Source organism: Somniosus microcephalus, chromosome 11 (assembly GCF_052327205.1).
Source record: "Somniosus microcephalus isolate GS21.2 chromosome 11, FLI_Smic_1.0, whole genome shotgun sequence".
Lineage (NCBI taxonomy): Eukaryota > Metazoa > Chordata > Chondrichthyes > Squaliformes > Somniosidae > Somniosus > Somniosus microcephalus.
In genome coordinates, this window is record NC_140997.1 from 225336577 (window position 1) to 225363352 (window position 26776).

The 26776-nt window shown below is 46.8% G+C and overlaps 1 protein-coding gene across 2 annotated transcripts in view; it reads right to left on the minus strand.

Moving 5' to 3' along the window:
- The window catches only part of arih2 (ariadne homolog 2 (Drosophila)), a 98093-nt gene that overhangs the window by 3381 nt on the left and 67936 nt on the right, over positions 1-26776 (minus strand). For both annotated transcript variants that reach the window (XM_086002050.1, XM_086002051.1), the window contains 6 exons: positions 24416-24466; positions 24293-24314; positions 16003-16154; positions 14266-14409; positions 10674-10742; positions 4928-5011 (listed from right to left, as the gene is read on the minus strand). In XM_086002050.1, coding sequence (XP_085858176.1) covers positions 4928-5011; positions 10674-10742; positions 14266-14409; positions 16003-16154; positions 24293-24314; positions 24416-24466 — 522 coding nt within the window. The remainder of the gene's footprint in view (positions 1-4927; positions 5012-10673; positions 10743-14265; positions 14410-16002; positions 16155-24292; positions 24315-24415; positions 24467-26776) is intronic.

A 26776-nucleotide genomic window follows, 5' to 3' on the forward strand; every position in this document is an offset into this window, starting at 1 on the left:
CACTTGATACTTCTGGGGGAGAGATAGAGAAGAGAAGTGCAGATTATACTCCAAGATTTACAGGGTTAGGAGATAAAACACCAGAAAGTGCAAATTGCACACACTGTACTAAAAACAGATGGGTTACAAGTCGTTTCACGTTCCTTTTTTTTTTTTACATTGAAATACATTTTTGAGAAGGTTTTAAGTGCCACTCCCCGTTCCATCATTTACAAGAGAAGCCATCTCATACCTCATCTTGCCTTCAGCATCAATAAGAACATAAGAAGTAGGAGCAGGAGTAGGCCATACGGCCCCTCGGGCCTGCTCCGCCATTCAATAGGATCATGGCTGATCCGAACCTAGACTCACGTCCACTTCCCTGCCCGCTTCCCGTAACCCCTAATTCCCTTATCGGCTAAGAAACTGTCTATCTCCGTTTTAAATGTATTTAATGTCGCAGCTTCCACAGCTCTCTGGGGTAGCAAATTCCATAGATTTACTACCCTCTGAGTGAAGAAGTTTCTCCTCATCTCAGTTTTGAAAGGGCAGCCCCTTATTCTAAGGTTATGCCCCCTAGTTCTAGTCTCACCCATCAGTGGAAACATCCTCACCGCATCCACCCGATCAAGCCCCCTCACAATCTTATATGTTTCGATAAGATCGCCTCTCATTCTTCTGAACTCCAATGAGTAGAGGCCCAACCTACTCAACCTTTCCTCATAAGTCAACCCCCTCATCTCCGGAATCAACCGAGTGAACCTTCTCTGAACTGCCTCGAGAGTGAGTATATCTTTTCTTAAATATGGAAACCAAAACTGCACGCAGTATTCCAGGTGTGGCCTCACCAGTGCCCTGTATAACTGAAGCAAGACTTCCCTGCTTTTATACTCCATCCCTTTTGCAATAAAAGCCAAGATTCCATTGGCCTTCCTGATCACCTGCTGTACCTGCATACTAACCTTTTGTGTTTCATGCACCAGGACCCCCAGATCCCTTTGTACTGTAGCACTTTGCAGTTTCTCTCCATTTAGATAATAACTAGCTCTTTGATTTTTTCTGCCAAAGTGCATAACCTCACACTGTCCAACATTATATTCCATCTGCCAAATTTCTGCCCACTCACTTAGCCTGTCTATGTCCTTTTGCAGGTTTTTTATGTCCTCCTCACTCACTGTTTTCCCTCCCATCTTTGTATCGTCGGCAAACTTGGATATGTTGCACTCGGTCCCTTCCTCCAAATCGTTAATATAGATTGTAAAGAGCTGGGGTCCCAGCACTGACCCCTGCGGAACACCACTAGTTACTGATTGCCAACCCGAGAATGAACCATTTATCCCAACTCTCTGTTTTCTGTTAGATAGCCAATCTTCCACCCATTCCAGTACGTTACCCCCAATCCCGTGATTTTTTATCTTGTGCAGTAATCTTTTGCGTGGCACCTTGTCAAATGCCTTTTGGAAGTCCAAATACACCACATCCACCCTGTTTGTTACGCCCTCAAAGAATTCGAGCAAATTTGTCAAACATGACTTCCCCTTCATAAAACCATGCTGACTCTGTCCGATTAAATTATGCTTATCCAAATGTCCTGTTACTGCTTCCTTAATAATGGACTCCAACATTTTACCAACCACAGATGTTAGGCTAACTGGTCTATAGATTCCAGCCTTTTGTCTACTTCCCTTTTTAAATAAGGGTGTTACATTAGCAGTTTTCCAATCTGCTGGGACCTTACCTGAATCCAGGGAGTTCTGGAAAATTACCACTAATGCATCCACAATCCCCACCGCCACTTCCCTCAAGACCCTAGGATGTAAGCCATCAGGTCCAGGGGATTTATCCGCCTTTAGTCCCATTATCTTACCGAGTACCACCTCCTTAGTGATTTTAATCGTGTTTAGCTCCTCCCCCCCTATAGCCCCGTTTGTCCAGTGTTGGGATATTTTTAGTGTCCTCTACTGTAAAGACTGATACAAAATATTTGTTCAGCGTTTTTGCCATCTCCATGTTCCCCACCACTAATTTCCCAGTCTCGTCCTCTAAGGGACCAACATTCACTTTAGCCACCCTTTTTCTTTTTATATAATTGTAGAAACTCTTGCTATCTGTTTTTATATTTTTTGCTAGTTTACTTTCATAATCTATCTTCCCTTTCTTAATTAATCTTTTAGTTATTCTTTGCTGGCTTTTAAATGCTTCCCAATCTTCTATCCTCCCACTAGATTTGGCTACTTTATATGCCCTTGTTTTCAGTCGGCTACTATCCTTTATTACTTAGCCACGGATGGCCGTCTTTTCTTTTATGCCCCTTTTTCCTCAGTGGAATATATTTTTCTTGAAAGTTGTGAAATATCTCCTTGAATGTACACCACTGCTTATGTACCGTCTTACACTTTAATCTATTTTCCCAGTCCACTTTAGTCAACTCTGCTCTCATACCTTCATAGTCTCCTTTATTTAAGCTTAGTACGCTGGTTTGAGATCCAACTCTCTCACCCTCCAACTGAATTTGGAATTCAACCATGTTATGGTCACTCATTCCAAGGGGATCCTTTACTAGGACATTTTTTATTAATCCTGTCTCATTACACAGGACCAGATCTAAGATTGCCTGCCCCCTGGTTGGTTCAGTAACATACTGCTCAAGGAACCCGTCCCTAATACACTCTATGAACTCTTCCTCAAGGCTGCCCTGCCCAATTTGATCTGTCCAGTCAATATGAAAGTTAAAATCCCCCATGATTATAGCTGTTCCCTTATTACTAGCCCCAACTATTTCCTGATTTATACTCTGGCCAACAGAGTTGCAACTGTTAGGAGGCCTATAGACTACGCCCACTAGTGACTTTTCCCCCTTATTATTCCTTATCTCCACCCAAACTGTTTCACTATCCAGATCCTTTGACCAAATATCATTTCTCACTATTGCAGTGATTCCATCCTTTATTAACATAGCCACCCCACCTCCCTTTCCTTTCTGTCTGTCCTTCCTAATTGTCAAATACCCCTGGATGTTTAGTTCCCAGTCATGGTCACCTTGCAGCCATGTTTCTGTAATGGCCACCAGATCATACCCATGTGTAGTTATTTGTACCGTCAACTCGTCTATTTTGTTACGAATGCTGCGTGCATTCAGATAAAGAACTTTTAAAATATGTTTTGTGACAATTTATTCCTGCTTTTACCCCCTTCACTACTTTACCTTTATCTTTATACATTCTGTCCCTTCCTGACACGCTCTGGTTTTTAATTCCCCCACTGCTACCTTGCTCTATTGCCTTCTCCGCTGACATTTTTATTTTTTGCTCTCTTGAAACCTCCCCCCCACTAATTAGGTTAAATCCCTCTCTACAGCCCTAGTTATTCGATTCGCCAGGATTCTAGTCCCAGCACTGGTCAAGTGAAGTCCGTCCCAACGGAACAGCTCTCTCCTGTCCCAGTGCTGGTGCCAGTGTCCCAAGAAGCAAAACCCATTTCTCCCACACCAGTCTTTGAGCCACGCATTTAACTCTCTGATTTTATTTACCCTAGCCAAATTTGCTCGTGGCTCAGGTAATAGTCCAGAGATTATTACCCTAGTGGTTCTGTTTTTTAATTTGGCCCCTAGCTGCTCAAACTCCCTCAGCAGAACCTCTTTCCTTGTCCTATCTATGTCGTTGGTACCAACATGGACCACGACAACTGGATCCTCCCCCTCCCACTCCAAGTTTCTCTCCAGCCCAGAGGAGATGTCCTTAACCCTGGCACCGGGCAGGCAACACAGCCTTCGGGACTCTCGCTCTCGGCTGCAAAGAACCCTATCTATCCCCCTAATGACACTATCCCCTACCACTACAACATTTCTTTTTACTCCCCCCCACTTGAATGGCCCCCCGCTCCACGGTGCTGTGGCCGGGTTGCTCATCCTCCCTGCAGTCCCCGTTCCCGTCCTCACAGGGAGTAAGAGCCTCAAACCTGTTGGACAAGAGCAAGGGCTGCGGCTCCTCCAACACTACCGCCTGGATCCCCGTACCTGCCTCACTCAGTCACACCCTCCTGTCCCTGACCATGGACTACATCTGAATTAGTTAATCTAATTGGTGTGACTACTTCCTGGAACACAGAGTCCAGGTAACTCTCCCCCTCCCTGATGTGTCGCAGTGTTTGAAGCTCGGACTCCAGCTCATCAACACGGAGCCGGAGTTCCTCGAGCAGCCAACACTTACTGCAAATGTGATCACCGTGAGCATCAATGGTGTCCACCAGCTCCCACATATTGCAGCAGAAACACATCGCCTGCTCTCCCATTCTATGTAATTAATTAAATTTATTATTTTTAAATGATATATTTAAGGGCCCTAGTTTACAAACTGTCCCGCTACACCACAGAGACCTTAAAAACTATAAACCACAGAGTTAAAGTTTTTAAAAGAGAGAAATACTCCCAACCAATCACTTACCTGCTTCGTGGTGACGTCACACCTCGATTACTTTTTACTTCTCTCCCTCTGAGATTGGAGATTGGTGAGGCCTACCCACGCTCGGGCTTACCTTTTATAGGTTGCTGCTGCTCAGCCTCCTCCCGCCGCCGCTCTGAGGCCTACCCACGCTCGGGCTTACCTTTTATAGGTTGCTGCTGCTCAGACTCCTCCCGCCGCCGCTCTGAGGCCTACCCGCGCTCGGGCTTACCTTTTATAGGTCGCTGCCACTCACGTTTTACAAAAATAAACTATTATTTGCACCGGTCCTGGTTCAATCCACTATTTTAAACCACATCAGTCAACTTCCAGCGGCTTCTGCCCAAACCCAACACGGAAGGCGTTAAGGCCATCATTTAACTGTGTGTGTCTCCACCGCCGGGTTCTTGTGTTTAAATATTGAAAAATTATTACTTTTTTCTCTATGCACACAGATCTTGTACTCGAGAGCGGTTAGTTACATGAGTCCACCTTAATAAACGGCTTACCCCTCGGTCATAACTGTCTGCTCGCTCCACCTTCCAGGACAGATTCTCAATCTCTGCTTCCAGCTGCGCTTGCTGGTACTCAAACTGGAAAAGACAATGTTTCAAGTCAGTGAAGATACAAAGCCAGCACAGCAGGGAACCAAAACCCACTATTTCACCGTGGTTTGCAGATTTCATAGAATCATAGAAACTTACAGCACAGAAGGCCATTTGGCCCGTCGTGCCTGTGCCGGCTCTTTGAAAGAGCAATCACGCTTAATCCCACACAATGTTCCCGCGCTCTACGGGTCCTGCGCAGCCGGCTCTTAAATGGAAAAACTGCGGAATTTTGAATGGGCCGCACAACCCGTTAAAAGGGCCGCGCTGCCCCCCCCCCACAAAAAAAAAGATTAGAGGGAACATTGGCCCCACACACACATGCTTTTTGTCCATAACCCTGCAAGTTCCTCATCCTCAAGTACCCGTCCAACTCCCTTTTCAAATTATTGATGGAATCAGCTTCCGCCACCTTTTCAGGTCGAGCGTTCCAGATCCCGACAACTCAGTGAAAAAATTTCTCCTCTCCCCTCTCGATCTTTTGCCAATGATTTTGAATCTCTGACCTCTGGTTATTGACCCACTCGCCAGAGGGAATCGTTTTTCTCTCTCTGCTCTATCAAAACCACTCATCAGCTTGAAAACCTCGATTAGGTCAACTCTTACCCTCTCTGTTCCAAGGAGAACAGTCCTAACTTTTCCAACCTCTCCTCATTACTCAAGTCTCTCATTCCCGATAACATCCTGGTCAACCTCCTCTGCACCCTTTACATCGTTCCTGAAGCGTGGTGCCCAGAATTGTCCAAAGTTTCTGACCATTAGCACCAAAATCGGTGAGGACAAAGGGGGAATGCTGCCAGAAAGTCCGATAAGCAGGAGGAACTGTCACAATCCATAAGGACTTAGAGGATTAATGTCTATGGATGTTACCAGAGGGAGTATTTCCATCTCCAGCCCACTCCTGTCCATTTACTGATGGACAGCAATGGTCTTTTCGGACGCTATACGTTACAGAAGTGTGCAACTTTGTTTAAATAAAAAACCCTAGGGAAATAATACATTTCCCTAGCGTCTGACAGCTCTGGAATAGCTCCCAGGTGGGTCAGTCACAGGCCCCATTAAAACGGATGGACCCATCCCAGGCCACCGGCAGACTCTGCCTTCCACTAACAGACTGGAAGCAGACTTGAGATAAAGGGCCTGAAATGGTTGGTCTTTGCTGGGTTAAGAAAGCCTTCTTTTAAAAAAAATAAAATTTATATACATATTTGTATTTCTTAAGACACTGGAGCGGGACTTGAACAAAAGGTAGTTTTCCTCATACCTGCCTTCAGTACGTGTACAAAAATAATACTGTACATAGAAGAAGAAAAAGTACATCTATTAAGTGCAGCGTGGCATTTGTACAGATATATGCAATTCATATGGAGACTCTTATCAAATAAATAATGGATCCTTCATCACAAAAAGTCTGTCCTGTTAGAAATCAATGCCCCTCTGCTATTGTGGCATAGAACGTGCAGCACACAGACAGCAGGAGCCAACAAAGTCTCATAGCCAACCTGTGCTGTACCAGATAGAAACAAACAAATCAGCTTTCAGTCCATACTGCCGACCATAAAGTAAAAGCTACTGAGATCACATTTTTAATTACAGGTTATTTAGCTTGAAAAATGGCCACAGGAGCTTGCTGGCGCAGTTACAAAATTCACAAGCTGATTGAGATTAGAAGAATTTCAGCTTCACATCCAAGGTAATAGCACGTGCTGCCAGTAAAAGTAGTTAATTCTGGGTCAATTGATACCTTTAAAAAGGAAAGGCGCACGAGCAGGAGGGAAGCTGTGCGAGGGAAGTTGTGTGAAGGGGAGGGTGGGTGCGCGCGCGCGGGAGGGAAGTCGCGCGAGGAGAGCGGGTGTGCGCGGGAGGGAGGGAGCGCGAAGAGGGCGGGTGCGCGCGGGAGGGGAGGTCGGTCGCGCGAGGAGGGCGGGTGCGCGCGGGAGGGAGGTCGGTCGTGCGAAGAGGGCGGGTGCGCGCGGGAGGGAGGGATGTCACGCGAAGAGGGCGGGTGCGCGCGGGAGGGAGGGAGGTCGCGCGAGGAGGAGGGCGGCGGGTGTGCGCGCGAGGAGGAGGGCGGGTGTGCGCGGGAGGGAAGTCTCGCGAGGAGGAGGGCGGGTGTGCGAGGGAGGGAAGTCTCGCGAGGAGGAGGAGGGCGGGTGTGCGAGGGAGGGAAGTCTCGCGAGGAGGAGGAGGGCGGGTGCGCAAGGGAGGGAAGTCTCGCGAGGAGGAGGAGGGCGGGTGCGCGAGGGAGGGAAGTCTCGCGAGGAGGAGGAGGGCGGGTGCGCGAGGGAGGAAGTCTCGCGAGGAGGAGGAGGGCGGGTGTGCGAGGGAGGGAAGTCTCGCGAGGAGGAGGGCGGGTGTGGGCGGGAGGGAAGTCTCGCGAGGAGGAGGGCGGGTGTGGGCGGGAGGGAAGTCTCGCGAGGAGGAGGGCGGGTGTGGGCGGGAGGGAAGTCTCGCGAGGAGGAGGGCGGGTGTGGGCGGGAGGGAAGTCTCGCAAGGAGGAGGGCGGGTGTGGGCGGGAGGGAAGTCTCGCAAGGAGGAGGGCGGGTGTGGGCGGGAGGGAAGTCTCGCGAGGAGGAGGAGGGCGGGTGTGCGCGTGTGCGCGGGAGGGAAGTCTCGCGAGGAGGAGGGCGGATGTGTGCGGGAGGGAAGTCTCGCGAGGAAGAGGAGGGCGGGTGTGCGCGGGAGCGGGAGAGAAGCTGTGCGAATGGCCTTTTCCTTTTTCTAAGTTTCATGTTGTGAATTGGCATTTTACATCAGCAGAAATGTGTGGACAATTGGGCAGCATGGTATAGCACCTGGGATCAAAATCATCATCTCCCAATCAGTCGAGTACAAGAGCTTGAAGAAAACTATCAGACCCATTTGAGAAAGAAATCATCACTTTGCTCAATTCCCAGGAACAGAGGTAAAAATTAGACGGCTGGGAGAAAGGACGTCAGGCTGGACCTTTCCACCCAAAAATAGAGCTATGGCGCCAGTTACCAGCGAAGACCTTCGACATGGGCAGTGTTGATGGGTTCAACATATAATTCGTTGAGTTTCTGAAGAGAGAAGGGATTGATGGATATGGTGAGAAGGTCGAGTCTATCAAAAACATTCTTGTTGGACCAAATGGCATTTGCCCGTTTCTAAAAATTCTTGCAATTACACTTTGTAAGAAAATAAGAAACACCATCAATTTCTCCACTGGTGTCCGGATTCTTTAGATGATGTGGAAACTCAGGGCCGATTAAGTTGAGGTCAATAAAATAATGAATGGACTTTATTGCGTCAAATGATTTCAATTCGATAGGTTGGGGAAGGGCTAGAGTTGACATTTGTAAGTTAGGCGAGAGTAGAATTAGGTTAGTTGTTAGATGGTCCTTTTCCCCAAAGGACAGCTGCTGGTTTGTGCAGCGAGTGCTGGTTTTTGCTGTATACCTTCAAAAGACAGCTGGACCGGTATCTGGCTGGGCCAGAGATCACGTCATAGGTGTCAAGAAATATTAATCACGCTCAATCTGGTCTCCTGGACTAGTTTCAATTGCCTTGGGGGGTCGAAGAGGAATTTTCCTGTTTTTCTCGCCTCTCCGAGGAGATTAATGGCTTCTGGTAGGTAGGGAGTATCTGAATCGTGATGCAATGCATCACAACTTTAAGGAACAGGCTGGATTGACTAGCTGATCTTTTCCCGTCCAACATTTTTGTATGGAGGTAGGATTACAGGACTCTTTTTCCCCCCCCCTCCACTTACTTTTCTATTCTATTGGATTTATTTTATTTTTTCTTCTTGTCCTCTAACTTTCAAATGCCACATCTTTTTTTAAACAGTGCAGCTTGCAGCAAAATGACTTTTACAAGATTCTGATACTCTGAAGTGCAAACCCATAAAGGGGCAAAAATGTTGCTTTTACCCAGAAACGAAATGTCGAAACCTGGGCGATTAGAAAAAGTTTTTTTTTTTTTTTTTTAAAGTAAGTGGAGCTAAACCACAGTCATGAAGTTAGGAGAGCCCACTTCATGTAAGTGTGAATGGGCTTCAACCAAACTCACTAAAAAAGTGAGGGGAGCACCGAATTAAAGGGCATTATAGTGAAAACATTTGCCATTTTCTACACATTATAAGACTTGCATTTATATAGTGCCTTCCATGACCACCGGACATCCCAAAGCACTTTACAGCCAATGAAGTACTTTTGAAGTGTAGTCACTGTTGTAATGTAGGAAACGTGGCAGCCAATTTGCACACAGCAAGCTCCCACAAACAGCAATGTGATAATGACCAGATAATCTGTTTTAGTGATGTTGATTCAGGGATAAATATTGGCCCCAGGACACCAGGGATAACTCCCCTGCTCTACTTCAAAATAGTGCCATGGGATCTTTTACGTCCACCTGAGAGAGTAGTCTGGGCCTCGGTTTAACGTCTTATGTGAAAGACGGCACCTCCGACAGCACAGCGCTCCCTCAGCACTGCACTGGAGTGTCAGTCTAGTTTTGTATGCTCAAGTCTCTGGAGTGGGACTTGAACCCACAACCTTCTGGCTCAGCGGCGAGTGTGCAGCCCACTGAGCCACGGCTGACACTACAATCAGTTTTAAAGGACAAATTCTCAGTCCAAGAAACATACTCAACATACAACATTGCTATTTTCCAGAAAATAACAGTCTAACTTAAAAAGTTTTAGAATTAGTTTGCATGCTATTTGCAGAGCTACGGGGAAAGAGCAGGGGAGTGGAACTAGTCAGACGGCTCTTGTAAACAGCCGACATAAACACGATGGGCCGAATAGCCTCCTTCTGTGCTGTATCGTTCTATGATTCTATGAACTCCAGTAAATGTAACCTCTGTCATTATGATCATCAGTTTACAATGACAACCGAGAACCAATAGATAGCACGACGCTCATGGCCTTTAGATACCACGGTATCTGTACAACACTCTTCTTGGGCTGCTCTTTAGGTGAAATAAAACAAAATTGATCAGGCATTATATTTAAACTGCAACATAAAGCATTCAGCTGAAAAAGCCATCATTACGACACCGTATCTGTTGCCTCACAAACAGCAATTTTTGGCACGCGCCCATGCACACTTTTCAGTAGGAGAGCTCAGTGAACGCAGCACAAAGTGGGAGACTATTTTTTTCGATGACTGAGTTTCTGGTCCTGCTGCCACGTTAAAATACGTTTTATCAGCTTTTTAGGACAAATGTTTTGAATAACATAGCACTACAATTCTGCAATACAAAAGGCAAAATGCTGCGGATGCTGGAAATCTGAAATAGAAAATGAAAATGCTGGAAATACTCAGCAGGTCAGGGAGCATCTGCGGAGAGCGAGAAACAGAGTCAACCTGAAACATTGTTAACTCTGTTGAGTACTTCCATCATTTTCTGTTTATACTACAATTCTGTACTTTGCTGGTCTTTTTTGTGTAACCTGTGCACGGTTGTAACCCATTCACAGCTACATGGGACGGGCCAGGTATTACAAAAGTCCCTTACCTCAAACAGGGTGCACCAAATCATTGAGACACAGTTTTTGGATTGCATCTAAAAGCAAAAGGGCATTGCTCCACACGGAGTTGCTAAATTACATTTTGGACAATAACTGGTTGTTATTAAGATAGAAGACAGCGCCATTCAAAATGTGCCTGTGCAAAGCTCTTACCAGTTTCTTCCTGGGCCCAGATTCCATATAGTACGCGTATGGATACGTATACTGCAAAGTGTAACGACACTATAGAAAGGGAAACAAAGATGACATTTATTGTAGAAGTTGTATGTTAAAAGGTTATTTTAAAGGGAATTTAGTAAGAAAAAGCAGTTCATTTTTTTTGGGGGGGCGGGGGGGGGGGGGGGGGGGGGAGAAAGAGAGCGGCGTGGATCAGAGATAGCGCCGAGGACTGGTGCAAGTATGATGGGCAGAAGGGCCACCTTCTTCGCAGCAAATTCTTTTTTTATTCTTTCATGGGATGTGGGCGTCGCTGGCAAGGCCAGCATTTCCTGATCTTAGGGAGTGGTTGAGAATCTACAAGCGCATGCCAATCTACTGAGAAATTGGCCCAGGAACCGGAAATAGCCGCTAATTGACATCAGCCTCTGCACAGGAACACGTAGTCTGTAACTGACCACTGGATGCGCCTCAACAGCAATCAGACCTTTCGCCCTCAAAGGGACACCAAGGGAATCAAGGAATATGGGGATAGGGCGGGAAGATGGAGTCGAGGTCGAAGATCAGCCATGATCTTACTGAATGGCGGAGCAGGCTCGAAGGGCTGAATGGCCGACTCCTGCTCCTATTTCTTATGTTCTTATGACACACGAGTTACAGACAGCTTCACCCAAGCAGCAGAATAACCCATTTGCGTGTTACACGGTATAATACTCCTGTCCTTGTAAACCAGGATATTCTCCGACCCACCTAGAGCAGTGCCGTGGAAGATTCACGGCAGAACTAAAATTGCTTGCTGACCAAAATAAAACCCTGTTAAATATATCTGGAACCACATCTCAGAAGAAATCCAACTGGTCCCATTTCATTCTCACCACTAGAGGGATGCTGTGGCATCGGTGGCTGAGACTGCAACCAGCTGGAGCTCTGTGGATGTGATCATAAAAATAACTGACCGACTGCAGAGTGTCAGCCAGCAAATGCAAATTCAAAACTGCAGAGTCATTGCGAGAGGTTTTAACAGTTAAAGATGACATGCCAGCCTTCCCAGAACAGATGACATACAATGACCTCATTCCACCTATTATTATTCTCATTGAAACTTATAAAATTCTAACAGGACTAGACACAGGAAGGACGTTCCCAATGGCCGGGGAGTCCAGAACCAGGGGTCACAGTCTAAAGATAAGGGGTAAGCCACTTAGGGCAGATGCATTCGCACCCGTACGACCAGATTTAGGAACAGCTTCTTTCCCAGGGCGGTCATCCTACTGAACTCCACAAATAAACTCTAAAGCCTGCACATCTGCCAATGCACTTTACTATGGTTATGTTTATGTATTACAAGCCAAATGTATGTTGAATGTTTAAATGTCTTAATCTAAATGTACACTCTCGGGAGCCGCAAGCCTACATTTCGTTGTACTGCACTTGTGCACTAACAATGACAATAAAAGTTGATTTGATTTGATTTGAGGAGGAATTTCTTCACCCAGAGAATGGTGAACCTGTGGAATTCACTACCACAGAAGGCAGTTGTGGCCAATTCATTAAACATATTCAAGAAGGAGTTAGATATATTTCTTAAGGCTAAAGGGATCAAGGGATATGGGGAGAAGGCAGGGACAGGGTACTGAATTTGGATGATCAGCCATGATCTCACTGAATGGCGGAGCAGGCGCGAGGGATCGAATGGCCTACTCCTGCTCCTATCTTCTATGTTTCTATATTACTGGCTGTATTTCTTTTGAACACATGATGATACAGGTCAGTGTCCTCAGAAAATAAATCTTCCCTCCAACATTAGCAAAACATTTTTTGCTGCTACCCAGCCCAGGTTCACGGAGGTGCTCCATGCTTTCTCTCCCCCGCCCACTCAAACTTCCACCCCCTCCTCCCCTGGAGTCGGTGACTCACGCTAAGGGATATTACACAGGTAGAGGCAGCCCAAAAGTACTTTGCCCAAATGGCCGTTCTTCAGCCGAGACGGTACATATCGGCAAGCTATTTAACCACGTGTACTAAAAGCAGGCTTGATCCTGTCCACACCTAAAGCCCACATACTTCCCTTTAGGGGTTACTGGACAGCAAGCAGGAATCATCCCCGTTATTATCCCTGCCCGCCACAGGAAAGCACAACCCAACTAACTGGAGCAACAAGCAACAATAAATTTAACAAGAACCCTTCAACCTTCGCCATACTTAAACACTGCCGTACAGTACTTAGAAACTCAACTAGTAACATCTATTGGTAGGAATTGCTCGGCTTTTGAATGAATACTCAGGAAATCATATAGACATGCTAACTTTTTGGAGGCAAATGTCTGGAGCCATTTAAAAGACAGTTAATACTATGTAAAACTATGTAAGCAGCAGAATAATATTCACAACTTACATGGTAAAATGCTCCTATCCTTGTAAAACAGGATGCGCTCCGGCCCACCGAGAGCAGTGCCACAAAATATGCTTCGATGGGTGGGGGGGGGGGGGGGGGGGGGGGCGGCGGGGCAAGGAAGGGATGAGCTAGATGGGCCAAATGGTCGTCATCTGCGCTTATTTTTGTGATCAGTTCCCAGCGCACAAGACTCCGCTGTATTAGAAGAGTCTTTCCTCATGCCTTTAAACTGGGCGGCAATCCAGCCCAAACACGGGGTCAAGATCTCCTTAGCTACAAGGTCTACAGTCGCAATCTGATTGTCTAGTGTTCGCCGCTGATGCCTGCACACAGGAAGCTTCCGCCAGAGGTCACAGGATAACCAATCGGAACCTTGGCCAAGGCCAACTCAGCATTCATCGGAGTTCGAACTTGGGACAATCCTGGTGTGTATGTCTGATTACCAGACTGGGCAGTACATTTACCCACTAGACCATGAATTAAAGAACAACAGCTTGCATTTATGTAGCGCCTTCAAAAGTAGTAAATATTCCCAAGGCGCATCACAGGAGCGTAATCAGACACAATTTGACACCGAGCTATGTAAGGAGATATTAGGACAGGTGACCAAAAGCTTGGTCAAAGAGGTAGGTTCTAAGGAGCATCTTAAAAGGAGAGAGTTAGAGGTGGGAAAAGAGGCTTAGGGAGGGAATTCCAGTGCTTGGGGCCTAGGCGGCTAATAGGAATTAGGGCGGCTTTAACCCAGGTTTTCCCTCTCTCAGTAACCACCTCCAGCACTACAACCCTCCAACATCTCTGCGCTCCTCCAATTCTGGCCTCTTGCGCAGCCCCGATTTTCAATTGTGGAGCGATGAAAATCAGGGATGCGCAAGAGGCCAGAATTGGAGGAGAGGAGACATCTCAAAGGGTTGTAGGGCTGGAGGTGGCTAGAGAGATGGGGAAAACCTGGGTTAAAGCCTCCCTAATTATTATTTACTTGGGCGATTTCAATAGGATACACTTAATTTAAGCTTGAAATTGTAGTGAACGAAAGCAACGCATTGAAAGAACTGCAGCAACCTCGTTAACTCAGCAGTGACTTGTATTTTCATGGGCACTTAGAAGCTCCACGTCGTACTCGGTCTATCCCAGAACTAGCCGAGTGTCCTAGTTTGTGCTAGTCTGTGGGCAAGCGACTCAGCGAGCACTAAATACCTTGGCAAGGAGCTTGGCAGCATTCTGTAAGTACTGCCAATCGATCCACGTTCCCAGATTGTTCATAACTCGCTCCTGGATTTTTTCTTGGATCCGCTGATATGTCTGTGCTTCTAGCTGCAGACTCTTATTGTGGTTTTCCCACTGTAAAGATAAAAGAGAGAGAAACAGGGACGGTAATATTCATTTACACCTAACATCCCACCCTCCCTTGGAGAAAAAAAGTTCCCATGACTATAAAAAGGGTCCCAGAACATTCCTTATCACTGGGATTATTATTCCTTCCTTCCAGAAATGACAACAACAATGAGGAATGAGAGATGATCTCACTGAAACATATAAAATTCTTAAAAGGGCTGGACAGGGTAGATGGTGGGATGCTGTTTCCCCCTGGCTGGAGAGTCGAGAACTAGGGGGCACAGTCTCAGGATAAGGGGTTGGCCATTTAAGACAGAGATGAGAAGAAACTTCACTCAGAGGGTTACGAATATTTGGAATTCTCTACTCCAGAGGGCTGTGGGGGCTCAGTCGTTGAATATATTCAAGACAGAAATCAATAGATTTTTGGATATTAAGGGGATAAAGGGATATGGGGACACTGCAGGAAGGTGGAGTTGAGGTAGAAGATCAGCGATGATCTTATTGAATGGCGGTGCAGGCTCAGCAGCAAATGGCCTATTTCTGCTCCTATTTCTTATGTTATGAGGAAATTCTGTACTCAACACTTCCTCTTCCACAGGATTGGGATTCAATCTCCTGCCTCTTAAATAACCAGTCCAATGCTTTATAACATCGAAGAGCCGGTCATGGTAGATGCTGCCACCTTCTCCATAGATGGAAGATTAAAGCATCCCCATCATGTGACTGTGGAGCTCCTGATCAGACCCTGCAGCACATCATCGAGCACTGCCCTCAGAGGAAATTCGCAGGCAGCCTACAAGATGTCCACGCTGTTACAACGGAAGCTTTGGCCTGGATATCTGGCCGAGATATTGACATTTAATTTGTTTTATTGCTACTACCATACAAAAGAAGATGATCGAAGAATAAGGAGTGAGTGAGTGAGCGAGCGTGAAAAGAACAGGGCTGCAAGGCTCCCCAAGTTAAACAGCCTACACTCTCAACCTGAAACGACATGTGATCAATGACCAATGGAGCCTGCTGGCACCCATGGGACCTTAACCAGCAAGAGTCAGCAGCTTCAGGAGAGAAGAAAAAGACTTGCATTTATACAGTGCCTTTCAGAACCTCGGGACGTCGCAAAGCGCTTTGCAGCCAATGAAATACTTTTGAAGTGTAGTCGCTGTTGTGATGTAGGAAACGCGGCAGCCAATTTTGCGCACAGCAAGCTCCCACAAACAGCAGTCTGATAATGACCAGATAATCTGTTTTTGTGATGTTGATTGAGGGATAAATATTGGCCCCAGGACATCAGGGAGAACTCCCCTGCTCTACTTCGAAATAGTGCGATGGGACCTTTTACGCTCACCTGAGAGAGCAGACGGGGACCTCGGTTTAACGCCTCATCTGAAAGACGGCACCTCCGACACTGCAGCACTCCCTCGGTACTGCACTGGAGTGTCAGCCTAGGTTTTTGTGCTCAAGTGTCTGGAGTGGGACTTGAATCCACAACTTTCTGACTCGGAGGCAAGAGTGCTACCCACTGAATCACAGCTGACACAGAAGGTGGAAAGAACAGTTAGTTTCTAACATCCATCCAGCCAATTTAACTCTTACCCTTTCAAAGTAGAATAAGTATTTCTTCAAGGCTTCCCTGGCCTGTGCCTGCTGACTCTGGTTCACAATGTCGGGATTCTCCTTGTACCGACTGCACTCGTAGTACTCGCTGCCATGTGTCTTCCAGTCTCCCAGGCACATCCAGCAGAAATCTGAACAGAAATTAACAATTATGTACTGGGGAGCTTGGCTTGGTAAATTTCAATAGTACGCAATGGGAACGGTAGCGTAGTGGTAATGTCACTGGGCTAGTAATCCAAAGGCCTGGACTATTGATCCAGAGACGTGACACGGCATTTAAATTAAATTCAGTTAATTAAATATATCTGGAATAATTACTAGTATCAGTAATGGTAACCATGAAAACTATCAGATTGTCGTAAAAACCCATTTAGTTCACAATGTCTGTTAGGGAAGGAAATCTGCCATCCTTACCTGGTCTGGCCTATATGTGACTCCAGACTCACAGCAATGTGGTTGACTCTTAACTGCCCTGAAATGGCAAGCCACTCAGTTGTAACAAACTGCTATGAAAAACAATAAAAAGAATGAAACCGGACAGACCGCCCGGCATCGACCTCGGCACCGGCTACGGCATACCAGCCCAATCCCCACCATCACAGAAGCCAGTCTTCAGCCAATTCGATTCACTCCACGTGATATCAAGAAACGGTTGAGCACACTGGATACAGCAAAGGCTATGGGCCCCGACAACATCCCAGCTATCGTGCTGAAGACTTGTGCTCCAGAACCAGCCGCGCCTCTAGCCAAACTTTCCAGTACAGCTACAACACTGGCATCTAACCGACAATGTTGAAAACTGCCCAGCTATGTCCTGTCCACAAAAAGCAGGACAAATCCAATCCGGCCAATTACCGCCCCATCAGTCTACTCAATCATCAGCAAAGTGATGGAAGGTGTCATCGAAAGTGCTATCAAGCAGCACTTACTCACCAATAACCCGCTCACTGATGCCCAGTTTGGGTTCCGCCAGGACCACTCTGCTCCCGACCTCATTACAGCCTTGGTCCAAACATGGACAAAGGAGCTGAATTCCAGAGGTGAGGTGAGAGTGACTGCCCTTGACATCAAGGCAGCATTTGATCTAGTGTGGCATCAAGGAGCCCTCGTAAAACTGAAGTCAATGGGAATTGGGCGGAAAACGCTCTACTGGCTGGAGTCATACCTAGCACAAAGGAAGATGGTTGTGGTGATTGAAGGTCAATCATCACAGCCCCAGGACATCGCTGCAGGAGTTCCTCAGGGCAGTGTCCTAGGCCCAACCATCTTCAGCTGTTTCATCAATGACCTTCCCTCCAGCATAAAGTCAGAAATGGGGATGTTCGCTGATGACTGCACAGTGTTCAGTGCCATTCACAACTCCTCAGATAATGAAGCAGTCCATTCCCACAAGCTGCAAGACCTGGACGACATTCAGGCTTGGGCTGATAAGTGGCAGGTAACATTCGTGTCACAGAAGTGCCAGGCAATGACTATCTCCAACAAGCGAGAATCTAACCACCTCCCCTTGACATTTAATGGTATTATCATTGCCGAATCCCCCACCATCAACATCCTGGGGGTCACCATTGACCAGAAACTTAACTGGACCAGCCACATAAATACTGTGGCAACAAGAGCAGGTCAGAGGCTAGGTATCCTGCAGCGAGTGTCTCACCTCCTGACTCCCCAAAGCCTTTCCACCATCTACAAGGCACAAGTAAGGGATGTGATGGAATACTCTCCACTTGCCTGGATGAGTGCAGCTCCAACAACACTCAAGAAGCTCGACACCATCCAGGACAAAGCAGCCCGCTTGATTGGCACCCCATCCGCCACCTTAAACATTAACTCCCTCCACCACCGGCGTACCGTGGCTGCAGTGTGTACCATCTACAAGATGCACTGCAGCAACTCGCCAACGCTTCTTCGGCAGCACCTCCCAACCACGCAACCTCTACCACCTAGAAGGACAAGGGCAGCAGGCGCATGGGAACACCGCCACCTCCAAGTTCCCCTCCAAGTCACACACCACCCTGACTTGGAAGTATATCGGACCTTCAAGAGAAATTTGGGATGGGCAATAAATGCTGGCCTTGCCAGTGTCGCCCACATCCCATAAACGAATTTTAAAAAATCAAGTGGCTGGCCCTGAAATGTTTTTTCCCCTCCTTAGAACGAAGTTAAAGTTCAACACTCCTTTAAGATCCAACTCTAAAGGATATCCTAAAAATCACTCTCTACCTGGTCCAATTGCTAAATGCACTGCCCGGGAACATGCAGAACAGGAAGGTTCTTGGCTCCATCCATTAACAAACATTAGCCAGGGCAGTAGTGGGGACGCAATAGTCCTCAGCACTTCTGCACTGTTAAGAACATAAGAATTAGCAGTAGGCCACCATACGGCCCCTCGAGCCTGCCCTGCCATTCAGTAAGATCATGGCTGATCTTCGACCTCAACTCCACTTTCCCGCCCAATCTCCGTGTCCCTTGAATCCCCTAGAGTCCAAAAATCAATCCATCTCAGCCTTGAATATACTCAACAATTCAGCATCCACAGCCCTTTTGGGGTAAAGAAATCCAAAGACTCTCAACGCTCGGAGTGAAAGTAGGGAAGGAGGAAAAAATCCTACCTGTGATACATTAATTCATTCTGCAAACACACGACACTCACTGTCAACTTTTTCCACAATTGCTGTCAATTTTATCCATTATCATAGAATGGTTACAGTATGGAAGGCGGCCTTTCGGCCCGTCGAGCCAGTGCCGGCTCTCTGCAAGAGCACTTCATCTAGTCCCACTCCCCCGCCGCCCTACAAATTTCTTTCCATCAGGTACTTATCCAACTCCCTTTTGAAAGCCGTGATTCAATCTGCCCCCACCACCCTTTCAGGCAGTGCATTCCAGATCTTAACCACTCGCTGTGTAAATAAGTTTTTCTTCATGTCGCCTTTGGTTCTTTTGCCAATCACCTTAAATCTGTCCCCCTCTGGTTCTCGACCCTTCTGCCAATGGGAACAGTTTCCCTCCATCTACTCTGTCCCGACCCCTCATGATTTTGAACACCTCTATCAAATCTCTCAATCTTCTCTGCTCCAAGGAGAACAACCCCAACTTCTCCAGTCTATCAACGTTACTGAAGTCCCTCATCCCTGGAATCATTCTCAAATATTTTCTACACCCTCTTCACATTCTTCCTAAAGTTTGGTGCCCAGAATTGGACATAGTACTCCAGTTGGGGCCAGACCAGTGTTTTATACAGGTTCATCATAATTTCCATACTTTTGTACTCTATACCTCTATTCATGAAGTCCAGGATCCCGTAAGCCTTTTTGACTGCTTTCTCAACCTGCCCTGCCACCTTCAACGATTTGTGCACAAATACCCCCAGGTCTCTCTAGTTCATGCACCCCCGCTTCAGGATTGTACCATTTAGTTTATACGTCCTCTCCTCATTCTTTCTACCAAAATGTATCACTTCACATTTTTCTGTGTTAAATTTCATCTGCCACGTGGCTGCCCAGTCCACCAGCCTGTCTATGCCTTCCTGAAGTCCATCACTCTCCTCCTCACTGTTCACTATCCTTCCAAGTTTTGTGTCATCTGCAGATTTTGAAATTGTGCCCTGTACACCCACGTCCAAGTCATTAACATATATCAAGAAAAGCAGTGGTCCTACAACCGACCCCTGGGGAACACCACGGTATACCTTCCTCCAGCCCAAAAAACAACCGTTCATCGCTACTCTCTGTTTCCTGTCACTTAGTCAATTTTGTATCCATGCTGCCACTGTCCCTTTTATTCCATGGGCTTCAACTTTGCTGGTCAGCCTATTATGTGGCACTTTGTTTAACGCCTTTTGGAAATCCATGTACACGTCAACTGCATTACCCTCATCAACCCCCTCTGTTACCTCATCAAAGAACTCAATCAAGTTAGTTAAACACGATTTTGTGGCGGTACCACCAGTTGTCCCTTACTATGTATATACATAATTCCCTTTAACGTACCTTTGTATGTACATAAACATAGAAGATAGGAGCAGGAGTAGGCCATTCGGCCCTTCGAGCCTGCTCTGCCATTCAACGAGATCATGGCTGATCATCCAAACCCTAGCGCCCGGTCCCTACACCGACAGCCATCCCACCCAAGCCCTATCCCCGTAACCCCACGTATTTAATCCCCCCTAACACTAAGGGCCAATTTTTATCATGGCCAATCAACCTAACCCGCACATCTTTGGACTGTGGGAGGAAACCGGAGCACCCGGAGGAAACCCACGCAAACACGGGGAGAATGTGCAAACTCCACACAGACAGTCACCCGAGGCCGGATTTGAACCCGGGTCCCTGGCGCTGTGAGGCAACAGCGCTAACCACTATGCCACCGTGCTGCCCTGTTTGGGCCGTTGCCCCTTTAAGACGCGACCTAACACGCTGACGTCACGTCGCGCATCACGTGACGCACGCGCGACAGCCGCCGGCACAGCTCGGCCTACCGCGCCCGCGACTTCGGCCGCATCGGCCAGCTGCGGTGCCGGCGCCTCCCGCGACTTCGGCCGCATCGGCCAGCGGCAGCGCCGGGTGCCTCTCGCTCCCGCAACTTCGGCTGCAACGGCCAGCCTCAGTGCCGGGTAAATGCGCCGCCATATCTGCGCGGGTCACGTGACCGCCCCAAGCGCAGGCGAACGCGCTGACGTCACGACGCGGTCACGTGACGCCCGAAGCGTGGGAAAACACAGCCGAGCGTGATGACGTCATCGCGCTCTCCACAGGACTGCGGACTCCGTCCTCGTGGCATCCCCGCTGGGGAAAGACCTACTCCACGGCTCTCCTGCAACTATCTCACTTACGTGCTGTATTTCGTCTGTTCTTGTAAATAAACAACTTCTAGATTGTTCTCCTGAAGTAGAACTCAATTATTTAGTAGGCATTCGTCCAATACCTGCTGAGGTCAACCCGAATTCCTACAATTTGCCTTTAACAAATCCGTGCTGGCTTTCCTTAATTCATTCACACTTGTCCAAGTGACTTGTTAATTTTTTCCCCGATTATTGTTTCTAAAAGCTTCCCCGCTACGGAGGTCAAACTGACTGGCCTGTCGTTGCTGGGTTTATCTTTGCACCCTTTTTTGAACAATGGTGTAACATTTGCAATTCTCTAGTCCTCTGCAACCACCCCTGTATTTAAGGAGGATTGGAATATTACAGCCAGTACCTCCGCGATTTCCTCCCTCAATATCCTAGGATGAATCCCATTTGGTCCTGGTGATTTATCTACTTTAAGTACAGCCAGCCTGTCTAATACCTCCTCTTTATCAATTTTTATCTCATCAAGTATCTCCACCACCTCCTCCTTCACGATGTCTATAGCAGCATCCTCTTCCTTGGTGAAGACAGATGCAAAGTACTCATTTAGTACCTCAGCCATATACTGCCTCCATACATAGGTGTCCTTTTTGGTCCCTACTCGGCCCACCCCTCCTCTTACGACCCTTTACTACTGATATGCCTATAGAAGACTTTTGGATTACCTTTATGTTGGCTGCCATTCTATTCTCATACCCTCTCTTTGCCCCTATTTTCTTTTTCACTTCTCCTCTGACCTTTCTATATATAGCCTGATTCTCAGATGCATTTGCGACCTGACATGTCATACACGCTCTTTTTCTGCTTCATCATACTCTATCTCTTTCGTCATCCAGGGGGCTCTGACTTTAGTTGCCCTGCCTTTCCCCCCCCCCACTGGGAATGTACCTCGACTGCACTTGAACCATTTCCCCTTTAAAGGCAGCCCATTGTTCCATTACAGTTTTGCCTGCCAATCTTTGATTCCAGTTTACCCGGGCCAGATCCATTCTCATCCCACTGAAATTGGCCTTTCCCCAGTTAAATATTTTTACTCTAGATTGCTCCCTGTCCTTTTCCATAGCTAATCTAAACCTTATGATACTATGATCACTGTTCCCTAAATGTTCACCTACTGACACTTGCTCCACTTGACCCACCTCATTCCCCAGCACCAGATCCAGCAATGCCTCCTCCCTCGTTGGGCCGGAAACATACTGATCAAGAAAGTTCTCCTGAACACACTTCAGAAATTCTTCCCCTTCGCTGCCCTTAACACTATTACAATCCCAGTCTATATTAGGATAGTTGAAGTCCCCCATTATTACTACTCTCTAGTTCTTGCACACCTCTGTAATTTCTCTGCACATTTGCTCCTCCGTATCGTTCCCATTATTTGGTGGTCTACAGAATACACCTGGCAGTGTAATGGCACCTCTATTATTTCTTAACTCTAGCCATATGTTCTGACCCCTCCAGAACATCCTCCCTCTCCAGCACTAACATTTTCCTTGACCAATACTGCCACACCACCTCCTATCTTTCCTTCCCCATCTTTCCTGAACACTTTCTAACCAGGAATATTTAACACCCAATCCTGCCCTGTTTTGAGCCAGGTCTCAATTATTGCCACATCATATTCCAATGTGGCTTTTTGTGCCTGTATTTCACTTACCTTGTTTACTACACTTCGTGCGTTCACATATACACTGTAAACCCATCTTAGACCGTCCTGTATTCTCTGCTAGCCTGACCCCACCTTATACCTTACTATTTCTTACTTTAGTACTCTCTGCCTCTCCCAATCCTTTGAGCACTTTATTTCCCCTCTCTAATGTTAAATCCTGGTGCCCATCACCCTGCCAAATTAGTTTAAACCCTCCCCAACAGCACTAGCGAACCTCCCCGCGAGGATATTGGTTCCAGCCCTGTTCAGGTGCAACCTGTCCGGCCTGTACAGATCCCACCTCCCCCAGAACCAGTCCCAATGCCCCAGGAATCTGAAGCCCTCCCTCCTGCACTATCTCTCCAGCCACGCAGTCATCTGCACTATCCTCCTTTTCTATACTCACTAGTGGCAGCACCGGGAGTAATCCGGAGATTACTACCTTTGAGGTCCTGCTTTTTAATATCTCTTTCCTAGCTCCCTGAAATCTGCCTGCAGGACCTCATCTCTCTTTCTACCTGTCGTTGGTACCGATATGGATCCGATACCGATTATAAGTTCCTATGTCCATGTTTAAAATGGAGACTGCCTATGTACCAGCACTGCCAACAGGGTGACCAGCCTACATTGACAGCTTCCATTCTAAACGTGGACATGGGAACTTAAATGTGTGACTTCAACAGGGGAACTGAATTACATGAGCAAGCCCTGGCCTAATTATCCCCAGCCTCTAACCCCTACATCACCTGAAGAGACTACACTTGGTCGTGACTCCCTGTGTACACCACCACGGGATATATACTTTTTCAACTAGCCCACTTATTTTAAACAAGTTAACGACCATTTTACTTGGATGTGCACTTGAAGTTCCGTAACCTACAAGGCTATGTACCAAGAGCTGAAAAGTGGGATAGCTTTTTTTTTTTCCAGCCGGCACAGACAGAATGGGCCGAATGGCCTCCTTCTGTGCTGTAAATTTCTATAATGTGATGATTAATTGTGGAGACATGAATCGCAGATCAACACATTCAGCGTCCATACGCTTGCATCCACAACCTTAAGTCACCTTGAGACAGCTTCTCACATTAAAAGCGCTACATAAATGCAAGTTGATGTTGTAATTCGAAGACCCTGGTTCACACCAGCTTCAGAGCAGCACGATACAAACAGGGTGGGTTTTACAGTAGCAGCTCCTGGTCCATCCTATGACCTGTGTTAATTTTTTCCCTTTGATTAACCCTTCAAGATAAAACTTTCAAAAACGCACATTATACTTTTCCACCATGTCTAGGAAATTATGTCGTGTGAGAATGTTGGAACACATAGAATCAAGGGAACATATGAACCATAGATTGCATCAATATTAAATGCAATAACATACGACTGGCTCAGTAATGCCCTTTTGCACATGTTCAGGAATGAATGTTGGGCAGGACACCCGAAGCTACCTGCTCTTCGAATAATGTCATGAGATGTTCTGCATCCACCAGATTAAGGTCTCATTTGAAAGATGGCAACTCCGATCATTTATCGCTCCCTTAGTACTGCATTGAAGTAGCAGTCCACAAAAAATACCACTTTCAAGTGACAAATATCTGTTGTAGATAGTAAAGGGCAAGATTTCTGCTTCTGTGAATTGTGCACTCACCCCATGCTTTTCGTCCATGAAAAATCACTGACTGGGGGGGGGGGGGGGGGGGGGGGGGGCAGATTCCAGATATGCACTCCCAGAGTGTAAAATTTAACCTTTAGTATTATTTGCATTTTTCACTACTCACCGTGCTTGCATTTTGAGCATTGCTGAAAGAGAGAAACAGAAATAGATGGTGAGTAATAAAACAGGGCAATCATCACAATGAAAAATCTATAAAAACACAATGAATAATGCATCATTCTCTCACCATGTGATTGCACCCTCCATTTTTCTCAATGCAAATATTGCACTTAGGACACTGCAAGAATAAAAAAAAGTAAGCAATTAGAATAAATATCTCCGTAGCAAGGGGGTTAATGCACTGAGGAGATTTACCGTCAGCAACACCGATAACAGAAACTGTCTTCACAAAGGAGGACACAAATAACCTCCCAGAGATGTCGGGGAACATAGGGTCTGATGGAAGGGAGGAACTGAAGAAATCAGTATTTGATGGGAAATGGTGTTAGGGAAATTGATGGGATTGAAGGCCGATAAATCCCCAGGGCCTGATAATCTACATCCTAGGGTACTTAAGGGAGTGGCCCTAGAAATAGATGATGCATTGCTGATCATCTTCCAAAATTCTATAGACTCTGGAACAGTACCCATGGATTGGAGGGTAGCTAATGTTACCCCACGATTCAAAAAAGGTGGTAGAGAGAAAACGGGGAATTACAGACCGGTAAGCCTGACATCAGTAGTGGGGAAAATGCTAGAGTCCATTATAAAAGGTGTAATAGCAGAGCACTTGGAAAACAGTGACAGGATCAGACAATGTCAACATGGATTTACAAAAGGTAAATCGTGCTCTAATCTACTGGAATTTTTTGAGGATGTAACTGGTAAAATAGATGAGAGAACCAGTGGATGTGGTGTATTTGGACTTTCAGAAGGCTTTCGATAAGGTCCCGCATAAGAGATTAGCGTGTAAAGTAAAGGCACATGGGATTGGGAGCAAGGTATTGACTTGGATAGAGAACTGGTTGGCAGACAGAAAGCAAAGAGTTGGAATAAACGGGTCTTTTGCCGAGTGGCAGGCAGTGACTAGTGGGGTACCGCAGGGATCGGTCCTTGGGCCCCAGCTATTCACAATATATATTAATGATCTAGACAAGGGAACTAGATGTAATATCTCCAAATTGGGCGTGTGTGCTGTGAGGAGGATGCCGAGAAACTCCAGGATGATTTGGACAGGTTGGGTGATTGGGCAAAAGCATGGCAGATGCAATATAATGTGGATAAATGCGAGGTTATCCACTTTGGTGGCAAAAAACGGGAAGGCAGATTATCTGAATGGCAATAGATTGGGAGAAGGGGAAGTGCAACGAGACCTGGGTGTTCTTGTGCACCAGTCGCTGAAGGTAAGCATGCAGGTGCAGCAGGCGGTTAAGAAGGGAAATGGCATGTTGGCCTTCGTAGCGAGAGGGTTTGAGTACAGGAACATGGATGTCTTGCTGCAGTTATACAGGGCCTTGGTGAGACCACATCTTGAGTAGTGTGTGCAGTTTTGGTCGCCTTATCTGAGGAAGGATGTTCTTGCTATGGAAGGAGTTCAACGAAGATTCACCAGGCTGATACCTGGGATGGCAGGAATGACGTATGAGAGATTGGGTCGATTGGGCTTGTACTCGCTGGAGTTTAGAAGAATGAGAGGGGATCTCATTGAAACTTATAAAATTCTCACAGCGCCAGGGACCCGGGTTCGAATCCGGCCTCGGGTGACTGTGTGTGTAGTTTGCACATTCTCCCCATGTTTGCGTGGGTTTCCTCCGGGTGCTCCGGTTTCCTCCCACAGTCCAAAGATGTGCGGGTTAGGTTGATTGGCTAGGATTAAAAATTGACCCTTAGTGTTAGGGGGATTAAATACGTGGGGTTACGGGGATAGGGTGGGATATGTAGGGGTTACGGGGATCGGGTGGGATATGTGTCGGTGCAGGCTCGATGGGCCGAAATGGCCTCTATCTGCACTGTGGGGTTTCTGTGACTCTGTGATTGGACAGACTAGATGCAGGAAGGATGTTCCCGATGGTCGGGGAGTCCAGAACCAGGGGTCACAGTCTAAGGATAAGGGGTAGGCCATTTAGGACAGAGATGGAGGAGGAATTTCTTCACCCAGAGAGTGGTGAACCTGTGGAATGCTCTACCACAGAAGGCAGTAGAGGCCAATACATTAAATATATTCAAGAAGGAGTTGGATATATTTCTTAAGGCTAAAGGGATCAAGGGGTATGGGGAGAAAGCAGGGATCGGGTACTGAGTTTGGATGATCAGCCATGATCGCATTGAATGGTGGAGCAGGCTCGAGGGGCCAAATGGCCTACTCCTGCTCCTATGTTTCTATGTATCACAAAGTGTGATAAACTGTAACGTTCTTACTGTTTGGTTTTCCATTTGTTGATTCTTTGGATTATTTGAACTTGGCCTGTGAATACCAACATCAGAGAGCTACCCTGGAAGGGTTACTCATCCCAACAATGAGCTAATTAACAGTCGATATCAGACACCATTAACCCAGATGTTTCAGCTTATTTCAGATGTACCAGTGATTAATCCTCAACATTTGTTG